This window comes from Diadema setosum, chromosome 16 (genome assembly GCF_964275005.1).
Source record: "Diadema setosum chromosome 16, eeDiaSeto1, whole genome shotgun sequence".
NCBI classification, from domain to species: domain Eukaryota; kingdom Metazoa; phylum Echinodermata; class Echinoidea; order Diadematoida; family Diadematidae; genus Diadema; species Diadema setosum.
The window spans coordinates 30,936,205-30,954,552 of NC_092700.1; the positions used below are offsets into that span (position 1 = coordinate 30,936,205).

At 36.2% G+C, this 18,348-nt stretch overlaps 1 protein-coding gene across 1 annotated transcript; it reads left to right on the forward strand.

The window, feature by feature from the left end:
• The first annotated feature begins 12,351 nt into the window (after positions 1-12,351).
• Positions 12,352-18,038, forward strand: LOC140239523 (uncharacterized). The gene is made up of 3 exons (XM_072319355.1): positions 12,352-12,457; positions 14,915-15,236; positions 15,576-18,038. Exons 2-3 carry the CDS (start codon positions 14,922-14,924, stop codon positions 16,566-16,568), a joined length of 1,308 nt encoding a protein of 435 aa, XP_072175456.1. The 5' UTR covers positions 12,352-12,457; positions 14,915-14,921; the 3' UTR covers positions 16,569-18,038.
• Positions 18,039-18,348: the final 310 nt, after the last annotated feature.

Consider the following 18,348-nt stretch of genomic DNA (forward strand, 5'->3'; position numbering starts at 1 on the left):
TCTACCTTGGTAACACTGGTTAACTCTTTCATCTGTTCATGTTAGAATATTGTAAATAGTGTATGTATGTATGTATGTATGTGTGCATATACACACATAATATGTACGCCCATATATGTATGTATATATACAAGGCTCGACACTAACGGGGGCCCGGTGGCCCGGGACCACCAAAAATGAATGTCGGGCCACCAAATTTCAGAAAAGGGCAAATTTGGTGGCCCACCTCGGGCCACCAAAATTTTTGGAAAAGTGTGTCAATAAATTCGTAACTTTTTGCGCCGGAAATGCATAAATGCATGCAGTGAGTGTGCGACTTATTGAACAAAAAATGACTTTTATCAATGTTTTTTTTTTTTTTTCCGGGCCACCAAATTTTTCTCTCGGGCCACCAAAAATTTGAAATTGCTGATTTTGGTGGCCCCATCGGGCCACCGAAAAATAAAGTTAGTGTCGAGCCCTGATATATATATATATATATATATATATATATATATATATATATATATATATATATATGTATATATATATATATATATATATGTATATATATATATACATATATATATATATATATATATATATATATATATATATATATATATATATGTATATATATATATGTATATATATATATATATATATATATATATATATATATATATTATATATGGTTTTCGTTGACATGTCGAGTTGTGGATTTCAGGCTCATTTCAAACACAGTGTCAAATCAGTCTTAAAAAAGAGAGAAAATTTTTGTCGAGGCCTCTGTAACTGCATGCACAATAGTCGAATATTCGTCGAGAATCTAACGTGACTGATCATTTTGGTGCAATATTGGTGCAATATTTGGTGCAATATGTATTTGATGCAATTTAAAACTCTGTTGTGCAAGTCTGTTGCAATAATGTTTTACTTTTGTATAAAAAACACAAACTTCGTGTGCATGACGCAATAACATAACCATCTAATATCATTCATTATCATGCGTGAGTACATATAGGCATACATGCTATCTAAGGGGGGCATTACATGTTATGAGAGTATTTTTGTCATATGGTATTTTTAGTGCGATCCTTATTGTACGTGTTTTCGTAACATTGCGATCACTGTAAGTACATGTATAGAGTGTAAAGGGCAATCATGTTTACATTGACATTCGTGTCTACGATCAAAGTACACGAAAAGAATGACAGATGTTTGATTAAAAAAAAAGAATCCGTGACATAAAAATAAGTAAATAGGTTATCAAAATTTCCCCCTTTTTTCATGAAACCATTGAGCTACTAAAGCTCTGTATCAGCTCCATGATGGAACAGGGATACTTTTCACAACAGTGTTTGCTTATTAATACTCTGAATGCCACAATAATTTCTCGTCCACAGGGATGTGTATAAAAATTGTGCGTATTTGACACCATGGCACTGAAAGGGTTAAGAGAGACAGTGACGTCATCCACTCGCGTCGATTTGAAATTGCTATTTTGGTTAATGATTTAATTACTGCAATATTTTCTTTCCTATATACAACGCTGATGCAAATAATTCCTCTTGATTTCACGTCAGAAATTTCAGCTCAATTCAGTTAATGAAGTTTTTGTATCCAGGTAACCGGGTCATGTTGATCTTTATCTTATGCAACAACAAAAAAAAAGTACACCCCTTACTGGACTGCCGACCTGTTTTACGTTAAACGGGTATTGGACAAATCTGTCATAAAATTTTGTTTTATTACTTTCTTATGAAAGCAAAAGCTGGAAGAACAACGAAAAAAAAATTGTTCCCTGCTGCATAATTTCAGTGTAGTTTTGTGCATGTCGCAACCAGCATCATTGTTTTTATCAAAATGTCTGAATTTTCGTTTTATGTTTTATTTTTCTTATGTCCGGTTTGAAATAACCTTTGGTCATTCTCATCTTCTCGGCTTGGGTTAAATTTATAAAAGAGAATTCCGGACCAGGTAAAAGTTTGATAACTTGACTTAAAAAAAAAGAAAGAAAGAAAGATGTGGTAACATTCTATAAGCACAACAGACCCGACAGAGAATGAATTGATCAAAATCGCATAAAAGTTAAGAGAGTTATGAACATTTGAAGTGAATCGTCTCAGAACAGCTATTAATCGTACTGTCAATGGATTTGATAATGACTGTCTTCGCAACACAGTCATGTAAGCTGCCATTATTTTAGCTTGTACATAAAATTTTGAAATGTCAGTGTTTTGTTTAAACACAGTTACGATATACACTGTCTTGTTTTGATATCAGTGAGTCGGGAATAACATCATGCTTGCAAAGTCAAATCACATAAATTGATCTTTTTTTTTTCTTTTTTTTTTCCATGATCAATGAAAATTTGTGAGATGATCACGTCACTATACGTGATGGCATTGTCAGCTCATGAATTTGAATATTCATATGAAATAACGAAACCTTTCGAGTTCATATAATTTCCTTCATTTTTATCCGATTTTGATCAAGTTTTTCACTGCTGTGCCTATAACATGTTATTCTTTCTGTTCCGCTGATATTTAACTAGTCTCGAGTTTCCTTCTGGGTTAACTTTTCAGGTTTCCCTCACCCCTGCTTAAATATCTTTTGGTAGTGTCCTGGTTTCTACGATCCATGACAAAATCAGGGTAGATGTATATTCATTGGGGATCACTTTACACTCAAAACTGAGGTGAATGACACTATTAGATTGGTTGTACACGTAGGAAATCGGAAATCTCCAAGTTTTTAATGTCTTTATAATCATAAAGTAATGGTGCATTACACAATTAACATGAATCCACGTAATTCACTGTATTTTACTCAGAAGCTTTATGAAATCGGCTTTCTCTTATATTCTTGTATAAAAACAGAATGCAGAAATAGAATAAAATCAATCAAACATGCATACAAATAAACGGCAGAAGGCAAATATAAAATGGATGGATAGGCATAATAAGTAAATGTAATACGAAAGACAGATCCGTTTAAGTAATGTTATTGCAACCCGATTTATGGTGATACGTGTACTAATCAATAAGGATGAGTATGCCCCCAAACCATGTCTGGTATGTACTTCCTTGTTTGACTTCTTTCAGTATCGGTGTTAAAAAAAGCCCTTATACGCGATTTACTCCCCAACATTATTTCGAGTAGGCCCAGTATTGTCTCACCTCCTCGTACGGCTATGACTTGTACACCGTATAATAGAGGGTAAATTTCCACGCCATTGACAAAGATGAGTCAAATGTTTTGGCAAGCAAGGACAGATTGAATCATAATACTAACGAATGGTGCTTTTCAACGTTCTTTATTAGATGAATTATCAATTAGACGTGAAAGGCCTAGGTTGCCTCCTTGATTGAACAGAAGATACAAGGCAAAGACAAAGAAAATATACAGAATAAAATGTAAATACATCTTACCTAATAAAAGACACACTCAACAATAACGGTGTCATGAATACGAAAAAATTGACGAAAGAAATATACATTGTGTGTGAATATTATGTTGTGTATGAGTTGTGCATGAATGTATATTGTGTATGATTATACACTGATACAGATTGTAATATAAATAGAACGGCATGCGAGCTAAAGACTGTACCATTAGACTCTGAGAAAAGAAATACATAGTAATGTAAAGGTACTGGAAAATTCAGAATAACTTGACCAGTTCCATACTAAATTCTGAAATCCCCATAGACTTAATACACAGGCCACCAGGTTCCCGTATGGAACGAGTTATATTTTGTTGAATGATAATTTGTTGATCAAAAGCAGCCATGCTTGCAGTTGATGTTGTAATGATACTAGACTATCTTCTTCTTTTGAAACTTTCTCCTCTTAAAAGAACGTTATACATTGTACTCATACGTCATAAACGTTCTCCTTGTTAGACCTGTTTATGAGCGGTTGTTTGTGCTGATTTCGAGTGATGACATCATGACCAATGCGATGGCGTGGCGCGTAAGGGCATCCCCCTCCCCTCTAAGCCTACAGTTAAGGAGACTCACGATCTATATTGGTATGGGAACATTTTTTTTTTTTTCAATAAGACGTGAATCTACCAAAAAAAAAAAATGTCACTTTCTGTTTCTTTATACTGCCCTTTGTTAGCTTTGCATAAATAGATTGTTCATTGTTCTATATATAGATTGATGAGAACGTATACGCTCCAGGGTCCTCGCGACACTAGCTGTATTCAATGATTATCGATTACATCATGCTCTCACAATTCTCCATTGTGACGTGTACTGATCTGTTGACAGAAGAAGGACGGTGGAAATATACCCGCTGTTTTTCATTCTCTGTCAACTGTAGGATTGATCAATTCTCACAAATGAATTAAAGGTGATATTTTCCATCGGGAGCAGTGATTAAAAAAGAATTTGAGTTATCACATGTCATGCACATGTCTAGGTTAGTTGTAGTATCACTAAACATCCTACCGTATAAAAATTTTGCAATAAAGCCTAGAATATAAGGAGATAATACTATATTTCTCACTAAACCATATCTGTAAACGATTTAGTCTAGAGAGAGTTCCATTTTAAATATTGTTCATATTTTATATCTAACAATACTTAACATTGATTATACTGATTAACTTCTTTTTCTTTTACACTGGTTGTTTCTATCTCTAACTCACATCTTAGAACTATATGAAGCACTGAAGCTGGGTTTTTGTTTTATCTGCAAATGGTAAATAACCTGTAGAAGTCTTCTCATCCAGCAGTGACTGAGCAGAAACTTCAAATATTCGTAACTTTTGAACGGGTTGTCCAATTTTCCTCAAACTCTCACTGATGTGCTCTACTTATATTGTTGCATTCTCTCGATCCTTATGTATATGAAGGTGGACTTGTCCTTTAAAGAGAAAGAGAGGGAGAGAATGTGATACAGACAGAAAGACAGACAGACGGAGTGGGATGACCAAAGAGAGAGTGTAACCCACTGATCTCTATAGAGATCAATGATGTAGCCAGGGAGGTGGATCCACTTTCGTCGTATGTCAGGGGCGGATCCAGGAATTCCGTAAAGAGGGGGCGCGTTTACAAAATTAAAGCGGGGGGGAGAGGCGCACGCACCCCTCCCCCCCCCCCATTTTTTTCGTTTTATCTCTTTTGTTTCAACGAAAAAATAAGGGGGGCGTGCGACGGTTGCGGTCCTCTCTGGATCCGCCACTGTATGTAACTGTGAATGTTGAGGTTAATAGGCTGGTGCGCATTTGGTACGCAGCTGTAGTTTGAGGTTGGAGATCACGGTCACACGCACTTTCCCAGAAGGTGAAAATCCAACTATAGTGTAGCTTCATAGTAACGTTCACGCCTCCTTTCTAAATTTGAATTTTTTTAAGGTCTTGCATTAATGGTAAATGATTCTCAGTGCAGACACGTTATGTTGAAAACTACATTTCAACACATTTGATATGAAATATATGAAAATGTTAATAATTTGTCTGTAATATTTTCTTGTCCATGTTTCACTCCAGCAAGGAGCGAGTGTTTATCCTACTCAAACTTCACCAGAAAGGACCTATGCAATGCAAATACATGTTGACTTGTGAATCTATCATTCTCTGATCATTATAGGTGTAGAATATACAAATATATACCATATTATGTTTCATATTTTTCTGCTATTCTATCATATATATATATATATATATATATATATATAATATATATTCTGTTGTCAGAACGTTCTGTTGTCAGAACGTTATTTTTATGCAAGAGTGTAATGAGGTAATAATTGTGCAAATATTTTTCCCAGGTGACAACTCGCCTTTATTTTTTCATCTATTCTCGGCTTTGCTTTTTGCCTTCTTTTGCACACACACACCTGTAGACACATGTATTCCCACGAATGTTATAAGTTAATTGCATAGCCGTTCTGTTCAGTTCGGCAAGGTTTGTTGTCTAGATTCTCTTTTCATTCCCCCTCTCACTCACTTCTTTCTTTCTTTCTTTCTCTCTCTCTCCCTCCCTCGCTCTTCTATCTAGGGTACTCACTCCGTGAGACAGATTGGGTTATTTATTATTCTATAAATTATATTTACACATTGTGTACTCGTATTTTGGACAAGTTTGTTTGTTTTTGCATAACAGTTTGATGAAAATTTTAACAATAACAATGGAATTGCATTTTTTGTGTGTATATGTTTTGCATTACTGCATATAATTGTTCCTACTGCTTATAAATCCCAATGGTGTAAGAGTTATTTTGGATAGGCGATCCGACTACCAAAAAAATACAATAACTGGTTCCTTATTTTGTCATTAAGTGGTCGAGAAGTTTAATATGCTCGTGGACGTGCATAGTGACGAATTTGTTATTTCTCTCTCTTTTCTCATTTTCATCATCCCATACGTGTTTTCTTTTCTCATCCCCATCATCATTATCATCTTCATCATTGTCACTCACTTCTCTTTTCATTCATCATTCACGCACAGAAACCTCTTGTGTAACGTCATATTGAATTCAATTCAAATTGAAAAGATTTCAAAATACAGCTACGTACTGTGTAAATGGATTTAAGACAGCAATCATGTTTTGAGTTAAAGACTTCAACTTCTGACAGTAATTATTACACAACTACGGAATTCGTTGAGAATTTCAGAAACTCGAAGAATTTTAGTTTGTTACATGTTAACTCTAGGAGTTTGAATAAGAACTTTGATTCTTTTGAAACCTTTCTTCATACTGTAGATGATTTTCCTTTTTCAGTTATTGGTATCACAGAAACTTGGCTGCATTCTACTTCAGCAAATCTATATAATTTAACAAATTATCATATGGTTAGAGCAGACCGTGAAGGAAGAAGAGGCGGAGGCGTAGCATTTTACATTCATGAAAATCTGCAATATAAAGTAAGAGCTGATATTTGTTTTGAAGAATGTGAAGTATTATTTGTAGAAATAGAACGTTCCAAGAATAAAAATACGATTGTCGGTTTGATTTATAGACCCCCGAATACTCATAGTGAATTATTTTTAGAAGATTTGGAAAAATGCTCTGCAGCGTTTTCACGTGAAAATAAGCAGATATATCTAATGGGTGATTTTAATGTTAATTTGATATGTGATTATGATCAAGATAGAAATCCTGAAAAGTTCCTTCAATTGATGTATTCAAATGGATGTTATCCACATATAAACAAACCAACAAGAATTAATAATATTTCATCCACTTTGATAGATAATATTTTTTCTAATATTTCTGATAAAGAAATTGTTAGCGGTTTATTATATTTTGATATATCTGATCATCTTCCCATATTTGTTATATGTTATGATGAGTCTTTTGTTAAAAACTCATCCAAACCTGTAATGTATAGAAAAGAAACGCCTCAAAATATTGAATCATTTAAAGCAGATTTGGCATCTGAACAGTGGTTTGATGTTTACAATGAGTTTGATGTGAACACCTCTTATGATAATTTTAATAGAAAAATACAATATTATTATGATAAAAATTGTCCATTGGTAAAGTTTAAAAAGAATAATAAACATGGGAAGAGGCCTTGGATAACAAAATCGATATTACGTTCAATACATACAAGAAATAGGCTTTATAAGATTTATATAAATGATCCTACTGATTCTAATTTGAGAAAATATAAGATATACCGAAATAGATTAACAACTGTGATAAGAGGTTCACGAAAAGTATATTATTCTGATAAGTTGAGTCAAGTTAAGTCAAATATGAAGGCCACATGGAAAATTATAAATGATTTGGTTGGGAAGAAAGAACAACAATTACCAAAAACAGACTTTAAATTAAACGATTGTATTATTGATCAGGAAAATGTAGCAGATGCATTTAATTCTTTTTTTGTTAATGTTGGTCCTAATCTGGCAAAAACATTTGATGATGTAAATGAAGATTTTTTGACATTTTTGCCAGACCCTATTTCCCCATCGTTATTTTTAAACCCTACAAATCCCATAGAAATTATCAATATTACGAAAAAGTTGAATTCTAGTAAGGCAAGTGGATGTGACAGAATAAGCACATTAGTACTTAAACAAATTATATATCAAATTGCTGATCCACTTACTCACATATTTAACCTTTCCATACAGTCTGGAAAATGTCCCAATTCGTTAAAAATTGCTAAGGTAAACCCAGTGTTTAAGAAAGATGATTCTTGCCAAATTAGTAATTACAGAGCAATTTCTATTCTTCCTAGTATTTACAAAATTCTTGAAAAAATGATATATGATCGGTTTTATAAATTTTTGCAAAATCATGCAGTTCTGAATTTACATCAATATGGTTTCCGAAAGAATTATTCTACAGATTTGGCATTGGTCCAGTTGTATGATCAAATTACAAACGCAATGGCAAATAGAAAACATGTTATAGGAGTTTTTATGGATTTATCTAAGGCGTTTGATACGTTACAACATGATATTTTACTTAAAAAGTTACAGTTTTATGGTGTCCGCGGTGTTGCACTCTCGTGGTTTAGGGATTATTTATCATGTAGACAGCAATATGTTATACATAATGACAAGTCGTCAAATTTTTTACCGATAAAATGTGGTGTGCCCCAGGGCTCAATATTAGGTCCCCTTCTCTTTTTGTTATATATCAATGATATTGTTAATTCGTCATCTATATTATCATTTATATTATATGCCGATGACACGAATATTCTTTATTCCCACGATAATATAGAAACGTTGGTATCTACACTTAATGCAGAGTTACCAAATGTTTCCAACTGGTTTAAGAATAATAAATTATCACTTAATATTGATAAAACAAATTATATTTATTTTAAGCATATGAAAACTCACACAGATGATCTTGTAAATAATATAAGAATTGATAATGTATTTCTTGAACGTAAAAGTTCTATTAAGTTTTTAGGTATTTTTATTGATGAAAACCTAACCTGGAATGATCATATACGTTATGTTACAACCTGTATTTCTAGAAATATAGGTGTTCTTTCAAAGATGAAAAGTTATCTTCCTGAACATACTCTTTTTATGCTTTACAATTCTTTAATCCTACCATATATTATGTATTGTAATCTAGTGTGGGCTACAAGTTCAAAAACTAAACTCAACCCTATTTATTTACTACAAAAGAAAGCCATTCGCATCTGTACTGGATCACAATACTTAGCCCACACCAGTTCACTTTTTTATCAGTTAAAAACACTGAATATATTTGATATAAATACATTACATTCTTTGCTTTTTATGTATAAGTATTTGAACAACTTACTTCCAAACATTTTTCACGATTTCTTTAAACTGAATTATACCGTTCATTCATATCCCACTCGTAATTCGCAAAATTTTCATTTAGTAAATCCCAGATTATTAATTGCACAAAAATCTATAAGACACAATGGACCAAATCTTTTGAATACACTCCCAGATTATGTTAAATCGTGTAAAACTTTATATTCTTTCAAGGCTAGATTGAAAACTACATTACTGTCAGATTACAATCTATGAATATAGCATTTGAATATATATATTTTTTTGTATGATCACATTTCTTTTCCTGTAAATTGGATTTAAAACTACAATAAATATACGCAATGTTTCTGTGTCTATCATTTCATTTCATTCTCATTATCTTCAGCATCACCACTATCACTTTCATCTTCATTATCACATTTTTCTTCATCATCATTAACCTGTCAACATCATCATACATCACCATCATCATCATCATCATATTTCACGTTACTCTTATTCGTACCTATGCACTATACATATGTAAAAAACAATGTATTTACAGTGTTTTATATTTTGTAGTATTTCTCCATTCCGCAAACAATATAATTTTTTGTGTATTATGTAGATAGGTCCCTGGGCTGCCACGTGCTCAAGCTTTTGCTTATAGCGGCAGTCCTTCTTCCGCATAATTTCTCAGATAATTATTTGGAAAATTGGTAATACGATTTATAATTTGTTAATGAAATTAATTTACACATCGATTTTCCTTCTTTGAATCATGTACTTGTAATCTGCTTACTGATATTCCATGTGATATTACGGAAAATAATTTTGATTTATGTATGAAATTGTGTTGGAAGAAAAATAAATCAAACAAACAAACAAATATATATATATATATATATGTATATATATATATATATATATATATATATATATATATATATAATCATATATATTTCATTAACTGTGAGTCGAGAAATATATATATATACATATATATACATATATATATATATATTTTTTTTTTTTTTTTGGGGGGGGGGGTTAAGATTGCTCTGATATTCCCACAAAAAATTCTTATTAACCAAGATTCTGTAACGCACATCATGTGTGATTCACTGCTACACTGCTAATTTACTTAACGTTATTATTATTATTATTATTACGTCTACTACTAGTACTATTAGTAATAGTAGTAGTATAACCGTTAAAATAAATGATAATTGAATACACCATTTTTTCATGCTATAGCTGATGAAACCCGGAAGTGTCATCAGAGACATAAACTGGGCCCCTTCCCCCCCCCCTACACACACACACTTCTTTCGAATTATTTTTTCGAATTTAAACAAAAGTTAGCAAATTGTTCCTCAAAATGTCGGTTTGGCATCTTTCAGGTCGCTAAGGGTTGCTTGTGCAAATAGGTCTATCATACTTACAGACGCCTCATCTGGGCTTGTATAGGAAACCTACAGTCTCTCGTTACATATTCACATCTTGACCCTCCAAACTTGACCCACCTTTTCGTCGAAACACCAGTGGTACTAACACGTATCGCGATGATGGTACTTGACGCATGACCTCAACAAAATGATTTAATAAACAGTGATCTCAGAATTTTAATGTCACTAAAAAGAGAACTAACTTGACCATGCGTATCCATGGTGACCAAGTCCGAGAATGAAATACTAGGGAGTAATACATATATATGTATATATACATATATATATATATATTTATGTATCTCTTCGTTGTGCCCTTTGCACAATTACCCCCACTCAGTGAGTGGCAAGATTTTCTTTATGTATCTCTTTACCTGGGGCCATCTTCCTCGTCAAGCTTAGCTTATGATGATGGTCCCCTGCATTTCATTTTTATCATTTCCTATCGCTTCCTTTCATATATGATATTCGTTCTTGAAAAAAAAAAATGTATGTAAGATCCAAACGTCACGAATATTAGCTGTGTAAATGACTATGTAAGTATTTTGTTGATTTGTGGATTTGTATTGATTTTGAAATGCAGAAATAAAAACAAAACTGAACTGAAACTATATATATATATATATATATATATATATATATATATATATATTGTGCTGCATCATTAAAATTCAAGCTGCCAGGCAAACACTACATAAATGTGAACAAACTAACAACCAACATCCCTCCATCCCCCCTCAAAAAAAAAAAAAGGGGGGGGGTTAAAACTTATATACGCCAGATAGTAGATTCATATACCATTATAGAATCATGTACCAACTCTTGAAACCGTGCATGGCCATAGTTTGTCTTGGTTACTGTCTAAAAAAAATCGAGTGAAAATATTCACTTTAAAGGAGTGAATACAAAAAAGAGTGGATTTAGAGTGAAATTGGAGTGAATTTTGAGTGAAAATGTCCCGGGCCATTTTCACTTGTTTTGGAGTGACCTCAGGATCCCTCGAAAATTTTGGAGTGATCCTGAGGTCACTCTAAAACGAGTGAAAATGAACATTTTCACTCCAAATTCACTCCAAATTCACTCTAAATTCACTCTTTTTTGGTATTCACTCCTCTAAGAGTGAACATTTTCACTCGATTTTTTTAAGAGAGTACGGGCTGCAGGTTTCATTAACGATTTTATTTTCAATACACAATCATCTTAGTGAATTATCATGCATGCTTTAACGATACGTAGTTGTAACAAACAAAAAAAGTCCCGAATTATAAACCCTATATTTGTTAATAGATTTGCTAATTTGAAATCGAAACTTATTCAAAACATGACAACACTTCGCGGCCGTTACCAGCCCCTCTTTTATTCGTGACCAGATGGTATCGATCGTGCATCCTGGGAGGTGGCCGCTGGCTTGTGGTGTATGCGTGTATATGTATGGACCGACTACGGGCGGGGGGATTCCCCGTCTATTGTCCTCATAGCGTACCTCTATTGCTGCACAGACTTGTTTATTGCATCTGTATTCAGCAGTTTGGAAGCGGGGTTGCGATGAGGGTCGTAATCTTGACGACGCGCATTATTGAGTTTACAGTTGGGTACCTTTGTACCCCCTTTGTAAAGAGTATAGAAGCGCACTGCATCTGCTGCTTTGCTGTCTTCTTTGTACTGTTCATCAGTGGCGTCGCACGATCGTTTGCACAGCAATAACAAAATCAGCTGCTGAAAGAAGGCGCAATGTGAATTCCCTGTACAACTACCTGAAAGCTCGAAACGTTCTGCAACCATTATTCACAACAACGTATAACAGAAATCTCCAGTGGTGAGTGACCATTATAGTTATTACTTAAGTCAAGCCAGCAAACAGGCCTTGTCCATGCTGATGGACCGTGTGTAATTTTGTTTATGTGTATAGCTCGACAATATCGTACAATGTGTGTAGCAGCATACTCTGTTGCAGAAGGCGGTTCACTCAAAATACGTACCAGGTACCAGGGTTGGACAGTTTACGCCTTTTACTGAATATGTACCGGCGGGCTGAGGTAGGGGTGGGGTGGGTGATGGAGTGCGTGTCGGGTATACACCGTATGCCCCTAAGCGTGACTGTTTACACGTAAACTATACATGCATTATTGACCATTCCCGTTTCTACAAAGCATAGATGCAAAAAAAAAAAATAATAACCCAAACAAACAAACAAAAAAGAGCTGACGTTTCTTATTAGGTCTGTGTTAACGACGTTAAACGAGATGGCCAGTAGGCCTACTCGTCTGTCAACTTATTCAACTTGTTCGAACTAATCTTATCTAGAGTTTTTTTTTTTGGGGGGGGGGAGGGTGGGGGGGGGGAGGTAAGCTTTATATACTTAGTCTTGTCGGCATACATCGACTTCCCACCACTGTTAAATACAATACGGTACCCAGCCATCAGAGTCGCAATACTAGTAAAACTCTCGTGAAATTTCTCAAAGAATACTCAGTTTGTTAAAAATAGAACACGTATACTGTGGGGGTTCTTACTTAGCAAACTACGGCATCACTAAAAAAGCACAAAACGAGTCAAAACAAAATCAGCACGGAAAGGTTTTACAGGTTATATTTTCGTGTTTATGTCGTAACTGATGTCCCGGGAAGAGGCTTTTTTCAAATACGATGCGTACCTGAGGAGTATAATGGGTGTAGGCCTACGCAATAGCCCAATTATATAGTCCTATAATCTCATAATCTCACGGCAACAAAGAAAAGTGTACGCTGTAGAGAAAACGCTACGTATAGGTAAGGCAGAAATTGCGACAAAAATATTAGGGGTAAAGCATACAAAATGTAGGCCTAGTTGCGAGTGGTTCTGACAGTTATTATTCGGTCGTTCGACACGTCTGGAACGTCGTATCAACACGGTATCTGAGTGGCCCGGGCCGAGCCTAAACCTAGACTTTACGCGATTTCTTAGCTGTTGCTGTTGTCGTTTTGTCCAGCATTGGGGAGTACATTTGTATTGAATGCCGCAATGATAGTAGGCCTTACTAATGTCTTAACTTGTTAAAGTTATGTACACGACTAAGTGCCATCGGGTCTGTTTTCCCGCCCAATGTCAATGCTTAAATTGCTTGAGTAAAGACGATTGTGACAGCTCATCGTGACTGTAACCCATGTTATGTCACGTTCATGGAAATGCACGACCAGTATGAGTGGAAGATCTGAAGTACCTCACCACACAGCCCATATCAGTTGGTCAGTGATTGTCAATCATAAGTTGAAGTGGCGTCCTATGACCTTGTTTACTTACGGTGGAAAAACCCATGCATCGTTGAGATCTAAATGTCAATAATTACACACTCATCGTTTCAGGAGCTGCAACAACAGTGCATCCAGAATACTCCGATGTTTTTGCTCTATCTACAAGGTAGTGCTGCGGATTCTCGTCAATCAATAACTTAAAAAAAATGGCAATGTGATAAACAAAACATTTTCAAAATATTCCAAACTAATTTGTGGTTAAAAGAAAATAGTATCTTTAACTGCTCCCAATACTAGCCCTCAAAACTTACAGATTTACCTACATCAAGAGAAAAATCGTGTTAAAACGAATCAAAAACGAAACAAAACAAAACAAAACAAAACAACAACCTGATACCAGTGCTGACGCGAAACATACCAGATATTGAGCGAAGGAACTATGGCATGCAGAGCCCCCATATAACAATGTACAAGGAGTTCCTACAACTTAATTTGAAGAGTTCTCTATAGGTTTTATATAATATACAATGGCAGTCAATTAACACAATAGAAATATAATTTTGCAGTGTCATTTTCGTAGTTTGTTGTTGTTATTCATTTAGACACCATGTCAAGCTCTACAGAGACGAGGAAACACTATATTACCGGGGCCCTGTTGCATTAAAAGATGAAATCAAACATAAGTCAGAAAATCAAACATAGGCCTAAATCAGGCATTTGCCAATCAGAATTGAGTATTTAGAGACTCATGTTTGATTTTTTTTTTTTTTTTACTTATCTGTCATCTCAGCTTTTATGCAACAGGGCCCAGCAGGTGCTGTAACTGTAGATACCGTAGTTATACCTAAAATACTCACGTCTGACTAGTTATTCCCATCTGTTACCCTGGTAACTACATATTGCACAATTAGTGCGAACATTTTTGAGAAAGTGGTCGCCTCGAATGTTGTGCGTGTGTATGCATATGCCTGCATGATTGTGTCTGTGTATGTGTTATTCCTCATGCATAATTCTTCTTTGCTCCCTAATTCCCGATTCGGTAGGTCGAACATGAATCCCAATAAGAAAGTCTTCACATCTCGCCTCCTTACTCGGCGCGTAGCCCTCTTATTTCTGCTGTGCGACATTAACATCTTTCTGATCGAGGCCTCTGACGGAAACCCCTGCAACCGGCACTGCCACTACGTCTCATGGGCCAGAAACGCGGACTGCTCTCGCAGACGCTTGATGAGCGTCCCGCAAGAGTGCTCCGCAGCGAAGGTGCTCAACCTTAACCAGAATAACATCACTGCCGTGCAACCATGGACGTTCAGCACCTTCTCGCACTTGAAGTACCTACAGATACTGGAGAACCACGTGACAACGGTGAGGAAAGTTCCGAGAATGAGAGCAGTTGTAGATCAGGTTTCTCCCTTTCTGTCTTTCTTTTTGTCCCTCGGTCTATTTCTGTCTCATTCTTTTGGTGACTTTACCATCAGTTCAGTAGAATATACACTCTCAGTGAACGAGAAAGAGTGATGATCTGTTATAGTAACCATCGAACGTCGTAGCTTTCTTTTGAGAGATGTAAATTGTATTGCCATCACGAATAAGGTTATCTGTCAATTGAATACCATGTGTTTCCTACATGTCCTGACGACTGCTATTTTGTTTCTTTTTGTGTGTATGTATGTGTGTGTGTGTGTGTGTGTTGACTGTCTACAGATTTCTAGCAATTCTTTTGCCGGGGCTTATCGGTTGAAGTGCATCAACTTTCTCTGGAACGAGCTGCAAGTCATCCCGGCTCACGCCCTGAATGACACCTCCAGTCTGAAGTGGGTGTACCTGAGCCACAACCGCATCCGATCCATTGCTACTGGTGTCTTCCATGAGTCCCCCACGATCGAGATGCTTCACCTAGACTTCAACAAGCTGCACCACCTCGACCAGGATGTCTTCAAGGGCCTTGTGAACCTCCGAAGGCTACTCCTCGATAACAACCTCATAGAAGATCTCCCAGAGGGCATCTTCAAAGACCTGAGAAAACTCGACTTTGTCGATTTGTCGTACAACAGGTTGCAAGTCCTCCGCAGAGGTGTTTTCACCGGGCTCAGTAGCGTACGGACGATCGATCTATCAGGTAATAGACTCACTAGTGTCATGCCGGGCACGTTTTCCTCAATCAATCTTGTGCGCCTGAACATTTCCCACAATCACCTGTCCACCTTCTCATTGTCCGAAGTCGAGTTGGAGGGAGTGGAGGAGATTGGAGCTGTTGGTAACCCTTGGTTGTGTGACTGCTCCCTCGATCCCTTTCGCCAGGCCTTGGCCGAAAAGCTGGGAGAAATGGCCTCGACCGTTCTCTGCAGCGAGCCCCCAACCATGGCTCAAAGACCAATCGTTTCCGTGGCCACACTCTGTACAACCCCGGCGCCCCCAACAGACCCACTTCGCGCGGAATCTACCAATCAAATCGATGCCAAACCACGCTCTGGTAATGACGAACCCGATATCAAGCAAGCTAGGGATGTTAGTATTACCTCGCCAGGATTCATCGCTTTGATCGTAATCATGTCGATCACGACCGTGATACTATTTTTGTTTTGCGCCGTTTACGCACCGCCCGTACTCCGCAATTATTTTGGTTGCAAAAGTAGCACAGGATGGAAAGAAAAAGAGATAGAAGCAGCTGAAAAGAAGCCTCCTGTGCAGGTGTAAGTCTGTCCTTCAATTCACCGAAGAAGAACTATATTGAAGGTGTGGGGCTATTCTCTTATCAAAACAGACAACCTCGTCCTTATATTAGCATGCGCGTACAACGTGCTTCGCCCATTCTGGCTGGTATGTTAAGAAACAAGCTCTCTCTCTCTAATATCTCTTGCCCCGCACGCGCAAGCTGCCTTTGTAACATCGAGCAACGCGTTTAAGGCACTCTTAAGGGATGCAGAAAAAATATGGCTCTCTGTAGTGTCATTGTCAATAATTCACCGATTTTTTCCATATAGTTCTTCTTTGGTGGTTTAAGTTTCTGCGTTCAGATGGACAGCGGGTCAGCCATTCTGAGCCACATTTAATGATAATATCAACAAATATGATAATAAAAGTTGCTATGATAGCAACTCTTACTTGAATTTCATTTGTCATGGCAACGACAAGAATCCAGCTACCTGATTGGTTGTTGCTACGGGAAGTTCCCATTCCAGCAAGAGTTGCCATCCTAACAGCTTTTTATGAAACCGTTCCCTGCATAGTGCTTCACTTGCAATCCGGTGTTTCGCGCCGTTTCTAATGTATTCATGTCACGCTGACGCTGCCTTTCCCACGACTTTATCGTCACCATTTAATCCTCTGCAGACAACTGCTAAGAAGAGTCACAGATATCATACACCGTAGATTTATCATTTGCAGTGACAGAGTTAAAAATATACAAGGAACAGTGATAAAGGTATATATGCAACGGGTCATTTTGCGCCAAGCAGGAACACCTGAATGCAAGTGTTTCAAGGAAAGTGAGCGTTATCTTGCCAAAGAAAGTGTTTTGTGTGGAGTTTCTGTTTGTTTGGTTGTTTTTTCCCCTTTCCTGTCCCCATTTATGTTGCTGTGATACAGACTACTTGGTAGTTTCATGTTGTTGAACTTTCGACAGATTAAACTGAAATGGAAATCTCAAAAGCAAAAGGCAGTGACGAGCTGAGTGGCGAACAATAATCATACTGATTTTCCAAGTCTTTCATTTATTCACCTTTAGGTATTATGGGATTTAAATGGGTTCTCATTATGCAGTAAAAAAAAAAAAAGTAAAGGTAACCCCGAGAAATATTACGTGACTCTTATAGCATCCCTCCGGTGATTGATAGACAGGTAATGGTAACGGGACTAGTTTAGGAGACGAAAGCATCTTCGACTAGAGCATTTAACCTGCCCCGTACTAGGCATAAATGAATTGCTAAAGACTACTGGTTGTGGTAGAACCCATTAGGATCCCTCCTCTGGCGAGATGGATCAAGAAAGATTCGTAAGTGAAAGTAAGATAATCGACAGTTATTCCACGTATGCCTTCAGAGTAGATTCTAGTTTCTCGCGTATGTAATCTTTGCTATATATGTGATATCAATATGATTACTCCAGCATATTCTGTTCTGACTAATTTGTATTCATTTACTTGAATTAAACATTTGTTGTTGTTTTTTTAAATTACTGGTGACGGAGCCTTTGGTATTTCTAAATGTATTTTTGTGTTGCACACCACACATCTCTAAGCACGTTGTTCTTACATCGTCTTTTGTTTTCACATCCATTTTAGCAACGTGCTGTAACATCTCTTGCAGAATCCTCAACGAGGGGACTCTGATGTTATTATAAGACATAGCTGTCAATGGTAGCACAATATACTTCGCAAGATATCTTATACAGACAATGACAGATATATATATGATATATATATATATATATATATATATATATATATATATACACATACATAGAGTATAATGCATAT